The sequence below is a fragment of the Triticum urartu genome, chromosome 1 (assembly GCF_003073215.2).
Source record: "Triticum urartu cultivar G1812 chromosome 1, Tu2.1, whole genome shotgun sequence".
Lineage (NCBI taxonomy): Eukaryota > Viridiplantae > Streptophyta > Magnoliopsida > Poales > Poaceae > Triticum > Triticum urartu.
The window spans coordinates 255,734,033-255,750,553 of NC_053022.1; the positions used below are offsets into that span (position 1 = coordinate 255,734,033).

At 42.3% G+C, this 16,521-nt stretch overlaps 2 protein-coding genes and 1 long non-coding RNA gene across 3 annotated transcripts; all 3 read left to right on the forward strand.

Annotated features, from left to right (window-relative positions):
- The first annotated feature begins 752 nt into the window (after positions 1 to 752).
- On the forward strand, positions 753 to 8,888 carry LOC125506106 (translin). Its single transcript, XM_048670985.1, has 7 exons — positions 753 to 1,162; positions 1,249 to 1,345; positions 1,438 to 1,553; positions 1,662 to 1,706; positions 2,012 to 2,037; positions 8,193 to 8,328; positions 8,503 to 8,888. Exons 1-7 carry the CDS (start codon positions 808 to 810, stop codon positions 8,601 to 8,603), a joined length of 876 nt encoding a protein of 291 aa, XP_048526942.1. The 5' UTR covers positions 753 to 807; the 3' UTR covers positions 8,604 to 8,888.
- Positions 2,044 to 3,954, forward strand: LOC125506118. Its single transcript, XR_007282587.1, has 2 exons — positions 2,044 to 3,614; positions 3,734 to 3,954. It is a non-coding gene; the product is annotated as an uncharacterized LOC125506118 (long non-coding RNA).
- Positions 8,889 to 11,399: 2,511 nt separating the features above from the next.
- On the forward strand, positions 11,400 to 15,345 carry LOC125528743. Its single transcript, XM_048693215.1, has 6 exons — positions 11,400 to 11,567; positions 12,580 to 12,688; positions 13,081 to 13,183; positions 13,278 to 13,510; positions 14,859 to 14,915; positions 15,135 to 15,345. The coding sequence occupies exons 2-6, from the start codon at positions 12,593 to 12,595 to the stop codon at positions 15,222 to 15,224; spliced, it is 579 nt and encodes a 192-aa protein (XP_048549172.1). The 5' UTR covers positions 11,400 to 11,567; positions 12,580 to 12,592; the 3' UTR covers positions 15,225 to 15,345.
- Positions 15,346 to 16,521: the final 1,176 nt, after the last annotated feature.

Here is a 16,521-nt window from a genome sequence, read left to right on the forward strand (position 1 = left end):
CCGATGTCAGTACTAGCAATTGCTAATAATTTTCATACGGTCGACTCTCAGTACTACACCCAACAAAGAGCAAAGATGGACCAAGTCAGAACCCAAACATATCAAACTTAATGTTGATGCAACCTATTTCGAGGATGAGGGAGGTGGTGCAATATCATCGTTTTTGAGGGATGAAAAATGTGTGTTTCTTGCAGTAAGGTGCACTTACATTCCCCATGTTGCAGATGTTATTTTCATGGATGGCTGAAACTTCACAAAACAACTGGGGTTTTCTCGAATTAAAGTTGAATCTGACTCACTTAATGTGTTTGAGTTTTGCACTGGAGAGACAAGATGGCGGGATGTTGCTTCTGCAATCTTTACTGAGTGTGTCGACATAGCTACTTTATTTGAGAACGACACCTAATTACTGTTCTGCTAATCAGATAGCACATATGTTAGCCAATTATAGCTTCTGTAATAAGATTTTGCTTAGTTGGACAGACGAACCTTCGAATTGTCTGGTCACTAAACTCATGAATGATGTAATGCTTTTTTAATTTCAATAAAACTAGCCATAATGACCTTCCTTTAAAAAATAAAATCCCGTAAAAAACAAATTAGTCATCTACCAAAACAGGCCCTAGGCCCTGTGCACTTATGCTTCAAGTCTGAGGCCATTTGGAAAAGAAAAAGAAAAGAAAGTTTGAGGCCCTGCACGGCCTGGTCTAAGATACGTTTTCGTGCCTGGGCTGGAGACACATGTCCTGCTCCTCCCGGCGGCCCCCCCAGTTCCCTAAAATCTTCCCCAAAACCCATTGCTCCGCGATGAGACCCGCAGCAACAGCGGTAGCAGCCTCCGCCGCCGCGCTCCGAGCCGCGTTCCTCGCCCCTCCCGCTGCCGCCTTCCGCCTCCTCCCTCCCCGCCGTGTCTTCTTCCTCCCCCTCCACCGCCTCTCCTCCTCCTCGTCCCCGGTCGCCCCTCCTTGCGCCGCTTCCTTCGACTCCCAGCCGCTGCCGTTGCCTGCCTTCATGGACGCGCAGTTCGAGTCCTTCCGGGCGCAGCTCGATGGCTCCTCCGCCCTCCGCGACCGCATCCGCGCCGTCGTCTCCGAGGTCGAGTCAGCCTCCCGGGCCGCCTCCGCTGCGCTCCTCCTCATCCACCAGCCCGTCCCCCTATCTGGTTGCTGCCCCCTTTTCCTCCTTCCATTTCTGTTCGGGTTTTGGTTCCCAGTGCTTAATCCTGAGCTATCTCCTCTCCTCGTGCAGATGTGCTCGGCAAGGCGAAGGCGCAGGTGGAGGTGATCAAGGGGCTGTACTCTCAGCTCGCGGAGATCCTCAAAGAGTGCCCCGATCAGTACTACAGGTGATGAGATGGCTTAACTACGCGCCTTTTCCATGTTACCGAGGTTGGGCTATGTGGAAATTGCTCATCTATTGGGATTTGTTGCTTATTAGGTACCATGGGGACTGGAAGAGTGAGACACAGTCTGTGGTGTCGATGCTAGCGTTCACGCACTGGCTCGAGAATGGTGGCCTGCTCACGCACGCCGAGGCCCAGGAAAAGCTAGGATGTACGTGAAGGCTCTGCCAACTATTGCATTAGTTGTCTTGTAAGTAGCATACAATGCCAGTGTGCTTGCTTACGAAGTTAAATATGTTGTGCTCCTGGCCTTTTGCAGTGGGTTCTGGAGAGTTTGGCCTGGACGTTGAAGACTACCTGACCGGTTCGTTATATGCATTACCTTCTCTGCTTTGTGAATTGGGTGTTATCTGTGAGATTTAAGTGTCATACATGTTAAATGTTTTGTTCAAGAACAGTTCAGGGGGAATGTAGTTTTGACCCTCCTTTTGATTGAAATATACTGATTATCTGGGCACAAATATGCATATATTATAGCATTCACATCAGAACTATTGCATCTCTTTTTTAAACAACTAAATTGCTTTAAGGTTTAGCATGCTTTTGTTTTATGTAATGCTGTACGTAAATGACATTGCTTACTCACATGAGGACTTGATTGTATTGCAGGATTGTGCTTCATGTCCAATGATTTTGTAAGTTCCCCATCAACTACTCAATATTAATTTGATTACATACACAGTATCTTTTTTTGCAGAATTAGTTTTTGGATCCTAGCCCCTATAATGAACATTCATTCCTATCTATTGCTATAAAAGAAAGATCGTTGTCAAGAACTTTTCCTTTGTTCTGTACTTTTTTTTGTGTTATTTAGATTTGTGGTATTCGTCATATCCAAGGCATCTCCCTACAAACACCACATTCATATGACTATGCCTCCTTTTGAATTGGCAATATGCTGGGCTTCATAACTATTTCCATTCTAAAGATTACTAGTCAATAGGCATGTTTCAGTAGCAAACATATTCATATTCATAGAGCCATTATAAATGGCAATCGTCTTCACTTACAGTATGTTTCTCTTCCTCATTCCTATTTCAGTTTTCATAGCACGGATGTTAGTTCATGCTTTATGGCATATCATTAAGATATTCTCTTCTCGTAATTATTATAACTACCATTCTACCAATAGTGTTTTCTTTTCTATAAATAATCCTAGAGAATCCAATAAATTTAGACAGGTAAATTCTAACATGCCAAGCAGAATAAAGTATTATACAAACTGCATTAGAGTTTATATAAGTGCATCATAGTATGTATGCACATCCTTTGATTTAGGCAAGTTACAATTAGGCGTTAAAGCTTTAGTTGATGGTAAAGAGTTATTTCTCTCCAACAATGTATAAGGGTCGAATCGCTACTTTAATTGATTGTACACTATTGATTGATCCTTAAGTGTATAGTATACTTGGTTTCAATTTTCACATACAGCCAGCTAAAATTCTGTTTTCAAGATTTTATGTCAACCACTCTCCTCGTCGAAGCTATGCATGCAGAGCAGTTTTAACATGCTCCCTCTTACCCTCTCTTTTCACATGAGAGGCAAGAGTATATAATAGATCTGATCCGTGATCTTATTAATTAGTGGTCTGCTTATTTCTTACCTTCTTACCTCACATGTAAAAAGAGGGGGTAAGAGGGAGCATGTTAAAATTTGCCATGCAATAAGAGATATTGCAAGTATACCTAAGTTTTCATTAGTTCTAGTATTGATTCATAAAAAATACTGTTGATCTATAATGAACTAAAAAAGAATCTAGGAATTACTCACCTCAACTGATATTGTATTATTGGTTGATCCTAAACGTGTATCAATGTATGTAGTCTAAATTTTCACAACTAAATAAATATTCTCTTTTTAGATTGTTTGTATTATATGCACTCAGTGTACTATCTATTTTCATATGCGTACACAGCATTTTTTATTCTTATTACAAAGTAAGTGATGCCTATATGCATTTTCTCTTCCTGCACACATAATTGATAGTGCGGCTGTGGCTAAATTTGCAGTATCGCTTATATATATATATAATTATATACCATTGTAGAATAACTCATAGTTTCCCTCAAACATGGTTCTACCGCCCACATTGCCTTTAGCTATGAGTTAAGAAAATCTAGGTTGCATCATGTCTACGTTAATCTCATTCCTGCTCCCAGGTGTGCCGCCTCTCTTTCTTCTCATTAGGTCCATCCCTTCTTTGTCTGCACGGTACTCTCTCTCTCTCTCTCTCTTTCCATGGGACGGGAGAAGGTTCATGCCCGCTTTTCCCCTCCCGCACCCCTTGTTTGTTTGCCCTCTCATGCTCCAGTATGGTCTTCTTTCCATAGGACAGGAGAAGGTTCATGCTCCATATCATGACGACAAAATGGCTTGGACTGGAGGGGCACCACAACCATATCGATGATATGAGGACCACTTAAAAACTGTGACAGATGCATGTATTGTTTGGTTGTGGTCTTTTTTTTTGTAATTTTTGATGACCTTTAGACATGCGAACATGTGCCGGTGCAACGGAGGTACTCCAAGCCTCAGAGTATTTGATAAGTTCTCTCTCCGTCTCACACATAATTCCTGCTCTACTCTGGATTACCTGGCCAGTTGTGCTCACGATAGGATCGAGAGCTGGACTTGCTACATTCGCAGTTGCGCTGCTACCTGGATCGCTCATTGCATGCTTATTTATCTGCTAAGCCTGGAAAACACGAGTGTGGCTAGTACTGTGTCCTCCTCACAAGGCCTGGTACACAAGGGAGCTGGATGCCTGGTCTTGTGTTCCCAATCACAGTGGGCATGCAACTGGATGGATGCATGCACATGTGATAGCAGATTGGTGGCCGTGCATTCGATGATGACAGAAGGATTGCATTTTTTTTCCCATCACGAGGATATAATGTTTATGACTAACCAGAATATGGATTTGACAATGGTTGGATGATGTATAGGTACAATTACAAAAATAGACCGGTCATACTTTGCTAATTAAAAGAGGGTCATCTTTTGCTTTTTTGTGAGAATTTCTTGTTTTTCTCTGTTTTGTGATTTGTGATTTTAGTAGACACTGCCTATAACTTTCATTAGAATATCCGAGGACTGAACAAACCATGTTAAAAAAGTAATTGTTGCGTTATAATATTGACGTCTAAGAAACCTTTTGATGTACTTGTGGAGATAGTTTGTTTTGCAAGACGGATGTGAGACATGTACCTACCCTTCTCAATTCCACAGTATTCACTTTTTTTTTATGTGAAACATAAATTTTTAGTCATACAATATAATTCTATAGCTATCAACAATGGCTACTGACTCTAAAATAATACTCCCTCCGTTCACAAATATAAGATGTTCCAACTTTTTTCTGAATCGGATGTATATAGACACGTTTTAGTGTGTTTGTTCACTCATTTCAGTCCGTATGTAGACCATACTGAAATATCCAGAGCATCTTATATTTGTGAACGAAGGGTGTAATATTTAAAATTCTTTGGTGCTGTCTTATCTATTTCTAAAGGGTTTGCAGAAAACTTGCATACACTTGTTAACAACAGTCTAATCTCTGTACCATTAACCTTGATCACAATGGATAACTGCCATGCTGAAGAGAGAGAACCAGATGTGGTGGGTTGGAGAAATAGGGCATAGGGTTGAGATGATAGAATAATTCGGAGAGAATGGATTGATTCTTCTTGCTTATCTCAAACAGAGATACATGATTTGCTAACACGGTATGAACTGCCGATAAATTAGACTCCTTTATCCCATCTTTGCCAATACAATTCTATTGCCTAAAAGATCCCTGATCTCCCTCAATTCATACTCCTTGGTGCTAGTCCACAACATACAGTGCAGCAGAAATGCAATTCTATATCTACAGATTGATGAAAAATTGGTCATAATGAAGAAAGACTTGGTCCTTTCAAGTGATTTGGTCTCAAGTGTATTCTGGTTTCGAGGTATGTTTGAAATTAGAAAACAAATTGTTTTGTACCATCTCAAAGATGTAAACCTGAGAAATGATACCTGGGGCCACATGACAGTGACACATCGATACCCATTTTCCAACTTGAGTGGTCTTTGTGATGGTACAGAGCAATGCTGAAGCGTGATACTTTTTAGCTCTAGACTACAAGTTTCAACCTAAGTAATGAGGGTGGTAGAGCACATTGTGGTTTTGTTTATTTGGAAGTGTATTGTGCCAGTTGTGGGCTTCAGGCCCAGATGTTTGTGAGATTTTCAAATTCTAGTATGTAAATACATTTAGGCGCGTGTAATTAAAAAAAAGAAAATTAGTTTTTCCAATGACGATCATCGAGTACAGCCGGACACGCTTCCTTGTCCTTTTTTGGTCGGAGTCACTGCTATCGCCAAAATCCACTGCTGCAGTACCACCAGATCCGCTGACCGACACTGCCCCAACCACCACTTTCGCCGCTCTGCCCTTCTCCAACCACCTCCTCCGCAGTTCACCACCGCCCCAGTCATCCTTCTTAAGCCTGTGGGCCTAGCTTCTTATTCAGCGCTCGCATGTCCCCACACTCCATGCCCCTAATGCTCTTCTTTGCCTGTGCCTGTTCCGCCATAGTGAGCCACGTTGTCGCTGACCCTGGTTCAGTGTCTTTCTGGTTGCACAACCGCCAGCGATGTCCACCACCGCATTGTCCCTGCTCAGCCGCTGTGGAGCGCCCTATGTGTGCTGCTTCATCTCCGTTCTCCATGGAGCTCAAGCGTGTCCGTTTGGAGCTGATGAAGTGTTCCTTCTGTATCTTGGTGTCTGCTCCATTTCTTGCCGGTGATGGTTTTCTTTATCTACTCTTGCATGGGTGTGAGACTGGTCTTCTTCATTGATCTTGCCTCTCGGTTGGTGTTTCCTTTTTCAACCTCCCCTTTGGACGCCTGCAATGTGGTTATGGGATTGACGACTCTGCGGTATGGTCGATGGCTGCTTGGCCTCCTGGTTGGGGACCTTCTACCATTCTTGTGGTGCAGCTTTGTTGCCTGGCGCATGCGGCTCCCCAGATTCAAGGGCGTCAGTAACTTCCTCAACCTCTGGTTCCTCTGCGGTTCCGAGAGAGGCCCTTGGTCTGGCTGCTTTTCTGTGAAGCTGGTGGCGATTGAAGCTCTGGTTTTGCCTATGGTGAACCCTGTTCCAGTCAGGGTGAAGCTCTGGTTTTTCCTATGGTGAACCCTATTCCAGTCAGCGGTGAAGCTCTGGTTTGCGTGGCATTCTGGATGGTTCGTAAGGACCCGTATGTGCACGTATCCTTGTAGGGCAGCCCTTTAACCTTTGTTTCTTTTGTGTTTGTCTTAGGTTTCCAGGTTCTCCTCTTCTTTGTGGCTTGTTTAGCCCCATGCATCGAGCTCTTAACATAATGCAGGAATCTTTTGCCAACAAAATAAACAGATCGTGGGTGCAGGGGAGAAATATGATCATGGGATTAGTGATTTTAGTACAGGTCGTGGATGGGGTCTGCGGCGTAGATATCTCCTGAGGGGGTGTTGATGGGCATGTGGTTCCTCGGTCGGATCAACAACGCGAAATGGTCGACCATGAGAGAGAAATCTCGTTAAACTTGTACTTCTATTACATACTAGCAAGAAACTCATGCTTTGCTATGGGATGAAGGATAACCATACTTTAAGTTTACAAGCTAATTACTTTATTAAAATCTGCAAAACTCATGGTAGATTGGGGTGTTTTATGAAACAGAATTAGGTGGGTAGTGACTAGTGAGCAACCACTTCTCATTCTCAGTCGTTCGTACCAAGGCGGTTGGTTGGTATTACAGAAGTTGAATGGTCCATCATCACCGACTTGTTTCTTTATAAGATTTGTAAGACATAAGTACTATATAAATACTAGAAGGTTGAAGAGCCGAAGTCAATGCATTATAATATGTAGATTGTTTTCAACATGTGAGTGTTCAGGAATAGGATATACCTATACTATATATACCCCTTTATTGGAATGTAGAAAGCTAAAGAACCAAAGCCAATAAATTAGAATATGGAGATTGACTTCAAATTTTTGGTTGGTATTAAGGTCGGATCCATGTTGTATCTTATGAACTTATGAACTTATGAGTGCATGCTAAAACAACTACATATAAGTACAAACAATTTACACTTGGGCTGGACTGTGAAGTATAATTCTTTATCAATGTTTCATGTACAAGTGTCGAGCATATAAACCTGAGACGGACTGAACTATTTTTCTTCATGAATGATTTACGTACAAGTGTCAAGCATATAAACTTGAGATGGACTTTAGTGTGTAGCACACTTCGTAAATGAATGGATTAGACCAAGCTGGGCATATCTGCAAAATGCAAACTTTACATAATACCATCTGCATTCTGAAGTCTTGAATTTACTATTTATATGGTTATTTCCTTGGATGTATGTTAAGCAAGAATTCTAATGCTGCAGAGCTAATGAGTGGTACAGTGACTGCTTGCTGATTTTTTTACAGCCTAGATAGATGCTTAGTGGATATAATTGCAATTCTCTACAGCCAGTGAGTGGTACTAATTGCTGCTTGTGGAATCTTCTGCTCCCTCCGATCCATATTAATTGTTACTGACTTAGTACAACTCCGATCCATATTAATTGTCGCCGACTTAACGGAGGGAGTACATCCTTTATATGAAATGAAACGAAAGTGCTCAACAACCAATATTGATATGAGTGACTGCTTGCTGAATTTTCTACAGCCTAGATGTGTACTGAATAGAATTGTAATGCTCTATAGCTATGACTTGTATTAATGGCTGCTTGCTGAATTGTCTACAGCCTAGATATGTAGTGAATCGGGTCACGGCGGGTGACTACGACTGCCCACGGAAGGTGCTAAGCTTTTTGACTGATCTGCATGCTTCATTTAGGATGCTGAATCTGCGCAATGACTTCTTGCGTAAGAAATTTGATGGTGAGTTCCCCAGCTTATGGTTCACTGGACATGTTCCTTTTTAAAAGAACTCAACTAGCTTTTGGCAGTATTATTTCAGCTTACCGTAATATTTTGCCATGCCTTGTTGTTGTTGTTGTAATCTGTATTGATTCAGCTGTGTTTCCCCCTCTGTTTTTGTACTTGTGTTTGCAGGGATGAAGTATGATTTGAGAAGGGTGGAGGAAGTATTTTATGATGTGAAGATACGCGGACTTGTCCCTGGGGAGTCAAAGCAAGAGGTTGCTCAGTCATAGACGGTGAGCGGTGCCGTACCATTTACTTGGCAATCGACAGTTGTCGTGTGTTGTCGTCGCTACCAATGAAGTTTATGTTGGACGGATGGTTCTTAGAAAAAGCTCATGCTGTGAGGATCTCTAATTTTGATTGTAGCATCACTTTAAGTTCGGCAATTTTTTGGACCCACCTAGAGGTTGGAAAATGACATAAGAATTATTCTGTTGTCATGTCATGTGACCTATATCTCATTAGGTTTTGTAACTGAGTCTGAGTAGATGCGGGTGAACATGCATTGGATTGAAGTTTCCTATCTCTCCGTCCCATGTAATATAGGACGGAGCTAGTATTAGATTTGCGTAGATGCTTTACGCGGATGCAGCTAGTTGATCCCAACCTAGGTAAAATGAGTCCATGTTTCAACTGTTGTTGAATGTTCCATGGACCACATCACACGGTTGACTCGGTCGTTCTTATAGAATTAGGTTTCGTGTCACATCATGAAAACACAAAAGCATCTGAGAAGCCGTACTGGTGTGACGTCACACGTACAACCCATCATTATCAATTTAACTAATTCTCGCGTGCTTAGCGTTAGTCAATTATATACAGTACTGATGTGGGTGCAGCTACTTGGTTTCAAGTGAGTTCACATCTCCACAGTCCACACACACGCGCGCGCACGAGGAATGGGTTCTCCGTCGTGGTCGTGGTCGTCGTCGACTCGTCGTCTTCGAGAAACAGAATCAGGGCAGACGTAGTGCCCCTGGCCTGCCGCTGTGCATCTACACATGCTTGGGACACGAGGATGCTTCGCGGAAGCTGCTTGGCCGCACCATGCATATAAATAAAGGCACCCGTCGGGCCCTCCACTTACCCACTCCATCCAACCCGTGTAGGTGGCTTCTCTCGTCTGCTGCAGTGGTAGCTACCTCGTTCGTACGGTCCTGCAGTTTCGGAACAAGGCTGGATCGATCAACGGCCATCCAAGAGAGCACCGGCGCGTACATGCTAATTACCTTACCTGTACCAATCTTTTTCATAAATATACAAAGGCTGTGTACCATTCATTGATAGAAGAAAAGAAGATACAAAGTTCCCGAGCTAGGGCCCACGAAGGTGCTAGGGGTTCCCTTAAGTAATCGATCATTTTTCGTCGACCCACGAAGGTGCTAGGGGGTCGATGAGAAGTGACCGATCACTTGAGCGAACGACAGAGGAAGACGGATCTCCCTTCCCGGAAAGCAACACACACGAAAAGCAACACCAACCGCAAAGAGACGAGGGGCTAAACACAAAACCTTTTTTTTGTGGGGAAATACATGAAACATTGCAAACCAAAAAGCATGAAGGAAGGAAGGACAACACAACACAGTTCAATCGAGAACCATAAGCTGAGGCTAAATGAATTCCATAACTGCAAACTATACTAAGTCTTAGATCAGTCATAAACATAATACCACGAGTGCATAATTAATTCTGGACAAACATAGTTTCATATCATAAATAAAAAATCACAATGGTCAAGGTCCTGTTTAAAATGTGAACTCGGATCACCCTAGCTAGCTACGAAGAAAATGACGGGAGATACAAGGACGACGGTGACGGGAATAAAGAGCAAGACGATGTGAGTTGGTGACAGCGAAGTGGCCATGTTCCCGTGCCCACAAATCTATGGAAAGATAGATGATTCACTAAGATTTATTCCACGACCAAATCGTTACATCTTTATGTCAGCGCATATATATATCCGGCCACTTTTAAGTTGTAAAGCAAATAATAATAATTGTGAAACTAGATTGAAAAGTTCGTGACGCCGTTACGTGCGTGCTTTATGTTTCTGATTTGATACCAAACTTCCAACAAGCTAAGTGGAATCTAGTCATAGTCAATAACTCAAGTCATTATGTGACATCATTGATGTGACAATCATCCATCTATTTCTAAGTAGGATTAATTACATCCGTCAGAACTAGATCATGATTTCAAACTTCTAACTATTAGTAGTTAACTTGTTAATACATTTTTAATGAAGAGTTTATCTTCTAAAAAGATGTTCATCATGATAGTTTTTTTTTCATTTAACGTAAAGTTTGTAGTGTTTGTACTGAGAGTCCAGAAGAAATATGATAATACCCATGAATTCACACCATGTGTTGATCGTTGCTATAGCATACATGTTTGCAAGAACCCACAACTTTAGATTCCATAAGAAAAGAAAAGGCAGGGGGCAAAAAAAAAAGACTTCGTGGGTCCTTTGGCTGGTTGAGAACGACATGAAGAATGTACCCCCACGCGAGCAGCCGAGAGCAGGGATTTCAACTTAATTAAATAATACTATCGTGGTTTTTATTGGGCCCTTCCATATTTTGGCTTAGATTTTGACCACTTATTTAACTTGTATACGAAAGAGCTTTCCGACAGCATAATCTTTGTGGCACATAATTTATATTTTATTAGTTAAATTTATATGTCAAACTTTAGCTGAAAATAAGAAAACCTCCCAAACCCGGAGTATCAATATTGTCCGACATATAACTTACATCCACCTTTAATAATAGGGGAAAAGAAATGGGAACGTGGGGGAGGAAAAGATCAGGAATGAGGGGAATCGACTCTACTAACTCCGCTTTAAAACCCGTTAATAGTAGAGATTTATATTGGTTTTTATTTTATGCAAAAATTGATTGGGTTAAGAAAATTCAACAGAAAAGTAAAAGGGATGGGACCATGAGGACGAAAAGACCAGAAAAAAAGGAAGACGACTATATCAACTCTTTCTTTAATAATAGAGATGCAAGTAAAGAACACGCGCTGGAGCTAGCTAGGTACTCCACCACTTAAGTGCTTCTGTTCTTCTTCCTCCTGTCCGCGCCCGGCGCCCCTGCCTCGACGACACCGGCCGTGCTGGACGGTTCTCCATCGCATCCCTCGTCTCCTGTTGCCGAACTACAGCACGCGCACCACCCCTCTCCACTGGCCGGGTAACCCCAGGGCGCGCTTGGTTCATCGTTTAATATGGATTGAAACATATTTCTGTCCGGAGCGCGTGGCGAGCGAGTCTTAGTCCAGCGTTGAGACTGGCCTCCGCTCCACGCACGGTTTCTGCCAACCTGCGCGCCTCCGTGGCTGCCATCACCGCCTCTCCGGCGGCTTCGACGCCGTGTCGGGCCGGCTTGGACACCAAGTGCTTCTCCCTGTTGGAAGGGGCGTGGTGTGGTGTCCCAGACGCTGCGGGAGCTCCTCCCGTCGGAGACGCCTGCGGTGTGCGACTCTCTCCTGCCTTGCCTTGGGTGGCGCGGGCGGCCAGCGTGCCCGTACGTCGCGGCGTCCTTCTTGGCAGTCGTGTGCGATCGGGTGGCACTGCTGGTGGTGGAGTAGTGGACGGGCAGGAGGTGCTGCTCGCCAGAGAGCGCTGGGCGTGGTGTTGACACTCCGCAGTTCACGGCTTGGTTACACTCCGCGATCGGACGGGGAAAAGATACGGGGGGTGTATTTTACTGGCGTCCGTCCAGTAATATACGTACAGCGGTAACTGTCTACAGGTGGAAAATCTAACCGATGTCCCAAGCGCGGCCTTGGTTTGAGAACTCTGCATGCATGTGCGTAGGTTGTAGTATACGAGCGCTAGCACGCATATACGTGTGTATGATTTCTGCAGATCTCTGCATGATCTAGTCATCATCGATCAAGTGCAACACGCCCTCTCATGGCCGATTAGTTCATTCATTCATGAGCTACCTCTAGCACCAAGTTATAGCTAGTCTGCTTGTTACTCCCTTCGTTCCTAAATATTTGTCTTTTTAGAGTTTCAAATAAATTACCACATATGGATGTATATAGACATATTTTAAAGTATAGATTCACTCATTTAGTTTTGTATGTAGTCACTTGTTGAAATCTCTAGAAAGACAAATATTTAGAAACGAAGGAAGTATTTGCTAATGTTTTTAGTCGTGAGTCCTGACTTTGTGCTCATGTCATCTGCTGCTGCAGATCCATACACACAATGAAGCCAGCGGACCAAGTGGAGATTTGGGAGGCCATCTTGGCGGATCCGCTTGATTGGCTTCCATCTTCTGTTACTATTCCTCCTCCAAGCCAGGTACGAGTATATATACTACATTTACTCTGCCCTCACGTTTCATTCTTGATCAGCTAGCTCCCATCCTACAAACCAAGAGTAGTGAACATTACACTAAGGTCCTGTTCGGAGACTCGCCACTCCACCACTCCGCTCCTGGAGTTGGAGTCACAAGGCATGGAGCTGGGAAAGAGATGCTCGAGCTCCTCGTATTTTTAGAAGTTGGAGTGACTCCGAACATGGCCTAAGACATCAACTAAGCCCATCATCTGCCGAGGCCACAAACAAATGGGGAGACAGACACACGGCGTTTCGCATTTGAAATCTATCTGGCACCACACTCCTGCAAAGCATCCAACCATCTGCGTCAGCACAACCAAAAATCAAGATATTTTTATTCTTATTCATGATAGGTGGAAGAGTACTTCAGTTATGTGTATGGCGATGATGACATGGAAATCAACAAATTTGCACAAGAGCCCGAAGATGGGCAGTGCCACCAGCAATATTTGGGAGGTACCATGTCTGATTGTTCCATCTTATCTATACACATGTGAACAGATACATTTTTGTATATTCTCAAGCTAATGCATGAATGTTTGGTGTTTAGAATTCATATTAAACAAAAATGGGAGGTGTGCCCCACAAGGTCCTCGCAAGAGGAGGATATTTCCTTCGGAAAGTAGAGGCAAGAAATTGCACAGTCGAAAAAACAATGAACACTGGACACGTGAAGAAGTGAAGAAGCTGATTAGGGGTGTTAGGAGATATGGTGAAGGGCGATGGACTAAGGTGAAGCGTCATTACTTCTCATCATCAGTTCGAAAGCCAACACATCTCAAGGTATGTATGCTAAGGGAATATAAACTTGCTTACGTGACACTTTTGTCTATGTGAAAGAGAAAAAAATGAAAGGAGTGGGCTCTCATGCAAGATTCGACCTTTCCAGATGTTCCTAGACACAAAGAGTAAATGTAAAGGAAAGTGAACAACATTGTTGAGGAAATCGTTAACTGATAGCTGCTCGGTTAGGTGATGAGTAGGGGTTAATAGGCTAATTGGCAAGTTAATCTATTAATCAGATGATTTATCTGTTTATTGGCTACTTGGTGACACTACGAGTAGCGATTAATCGGAAAGTTAACTGGTTAATCGGACGAATTATTGAACAAGGTTGAGAAGAATGACTAAGGACACTCCCAATTCATTTGCTCTTAATGTGTCATCGTAGGTGGTGAAATATATTTTTTAAAGACAACCACCCCAATCCATTATCTCTTAGAAATTGTATCTAAGTGATGTTGCATTTAATCTGTTTAGAGTTTATGTTTTCATCTCAACATTGTTGCCTGGTAATGAAAAGAAGGGAAAGAAAGAAAGGAAGACGAAGAGAAACCACATAGAATCAGAGAATTAATTTCATTGTGTAGGGATATGTGTTAAGAGTTGCCTTTCCCACAAACATAGCAAGTATAATACTATTAAGGAGCTATAAGGCTTCTTCCATAACATCTTTCGCCTATGTCAAGAAGAGAGAGAGAGAGAGAGAGAGAGAGAGAGAGAGAGAGAGAGAAGAATTGACTCTCATGCAAGGATCAATCTCTACACATGCTCCTAGGTACAACGAGCAAACAAGAGGAAAAGAAAGGATAGAAAGTAAAAAAAAAGGACTAACGTAATAGCCAACTCTATTAATACAAGTTCCCTATAAGAAAAAGAAAAGTCCACTATATTAGGGAAAAATTGTGGGGACACTATATTAGTAATTAATGATGACGACTCTTGATGACATAATAGTCTTATTAGCCTTGCTCATATACAACTCTTCTCACTTTCTTCTTAAATGAAATGCCACCTCAATATTTTGTCTATAAAGTAATGGTAATAGGCAAACACTGGAAGTGCCCTAACATAAAATTCAACATTATAGCCGATCCAAATTCATTAGTAATTAATAGCGATGGTTCTTAGTGATATGGCAACCCTACATAGTCGATTTTGTCTACTCCCCCTGTCCCATAATATAAAAGCGGTTTTTACATTAGTGTAATGCCAAAAACACTCTTATATTATGAGACGGAGAGAGTATATTATTGATGATGCTTTATTAAAGTTGACTAAAAATATAGTTTATCAAAAAAAAAGTTGACTAAAAATATTAATTCATATAACATGTTGTTTCTTGTTTCAGGATAAGTGGAGAAATATCCGGAGAGCTTGTGGAGTCCCGTGCCGCTCCAAAAGGAAGGTCATATTCATTATCTTATTTTCTACTTCCTCCGTTCCGAATTACTTGTTTTGGATTTGTCTAGATACGGATGTATCTAGACTGACTCATTTTAGTGCTAGATACCTTCGTATCTAGACAAATCTAAAAGAAGTAATTCAGAATGGAGGGAGTATATAGTTAGCCCATGAGCAATACTACGTACGTGACATTATTAAAATCTATTGTTATTTGATACAGGAGAAGGCACAGAAGACTATGTTCCGGCCCCTAGATTCAAAGTCGGTCAAAGAGATCCGAAGGTTAGCAAAGAAACACAATGTGAAATGAACAACTAGCTGCAAATGACAACCAAATGGTAGTTGAGGCTTTGTACGTTTTATGTAAGTGAAGCAAAATCTAATGTTGTCTCTTTCAGAACTGGGAAGCATGTAAATATATTATGTAAGAATCACGTAGCCAGCCTGGGCTATGTCGGTGTGTATATATCTTAGATATAAATTACGTATTGTATAAATTCGGTGCACTACAGAAAAATCACACGCTGTCATGTATCTTCGAGTACGTCAAAATATGGGTTCTCGGCTTATTAATATAAACCGGGAATTAAACGAAGAACTCACGGCAATAAGATAACCATCGGGTTACACGTAAATAAGCCGAGTGTGTCACTAAAAAAATCTCAGCGTACAATAAATACTCGGCATATAATAAAAAAGGCACTAGGTATACAGTCACTTGTCCGCAAAGTTTCTGGCATGTGGCCGCTATCGGCGTGCTTATCGGCTAGCTCGATGGCCGTTGGTGTATTAGCCTTCCATAGGTGTCACGCCATCTTGCTTTTGGACAAGCCCATCTAGTTTCGGAATACTTTTTCATAGGTTGTTTTTCGAGTCCCTGTTGGTAGGGAAAACGACTTATGATGGATTTTAGTCCGACCTTATTGTGGGTGTATGCAATTCACATATATTTTCCTGTAAAGAAATTGCTAAATTAGTTAATGACATTTTAGACTTACAGACTGAGAGAGCTTCAAAGTTAATCCGAGCATTAGCGGCTGTTAAACCTATGTATGATACTGACATTAATAGCATGGGTATTTGTCTGCTAGAGAAATTCTGTGACGAAATGATGCCTACTTCGGATGCCGAAGGAGAGGCTGGAGACGAAGGGGCCGAGGGACCTGTTGGCTTCTCGCCTCTAGTGGCGGAGTACAACCGACCAATAATAGCGGGGGCACGGGGTTGATACTGGATAAACCTAAACGTTTCTCGAAGAGGAAGATATATCCAGTGTCGGCGGTCCGCAGAAGTGGGCGAGTCAAGCTCAAGAAAAATTCCACGATGAAGTATGAAAGAAATCTTTTGGAATAGTAGAGGTCTAGCAGACTTGGCTAAGAAACGATTCCTGACTGAATCAGCCATAGAAGATAAACTAGATTTCATCGCACTACTTGAAACTGGTAGAGATAACTTCACTTCACAATTTCTTTCGCTTACGGGTGGCATTGATTTTGACTGGCACTGCCTACCACCCAGAGGACAGTCGGGTGGGATTCTATTAGGGGTGAAGTGTGAAACACTCGAGGTTATTAACGTCGTAAGAGGAGACTATATGGTTAAATTCC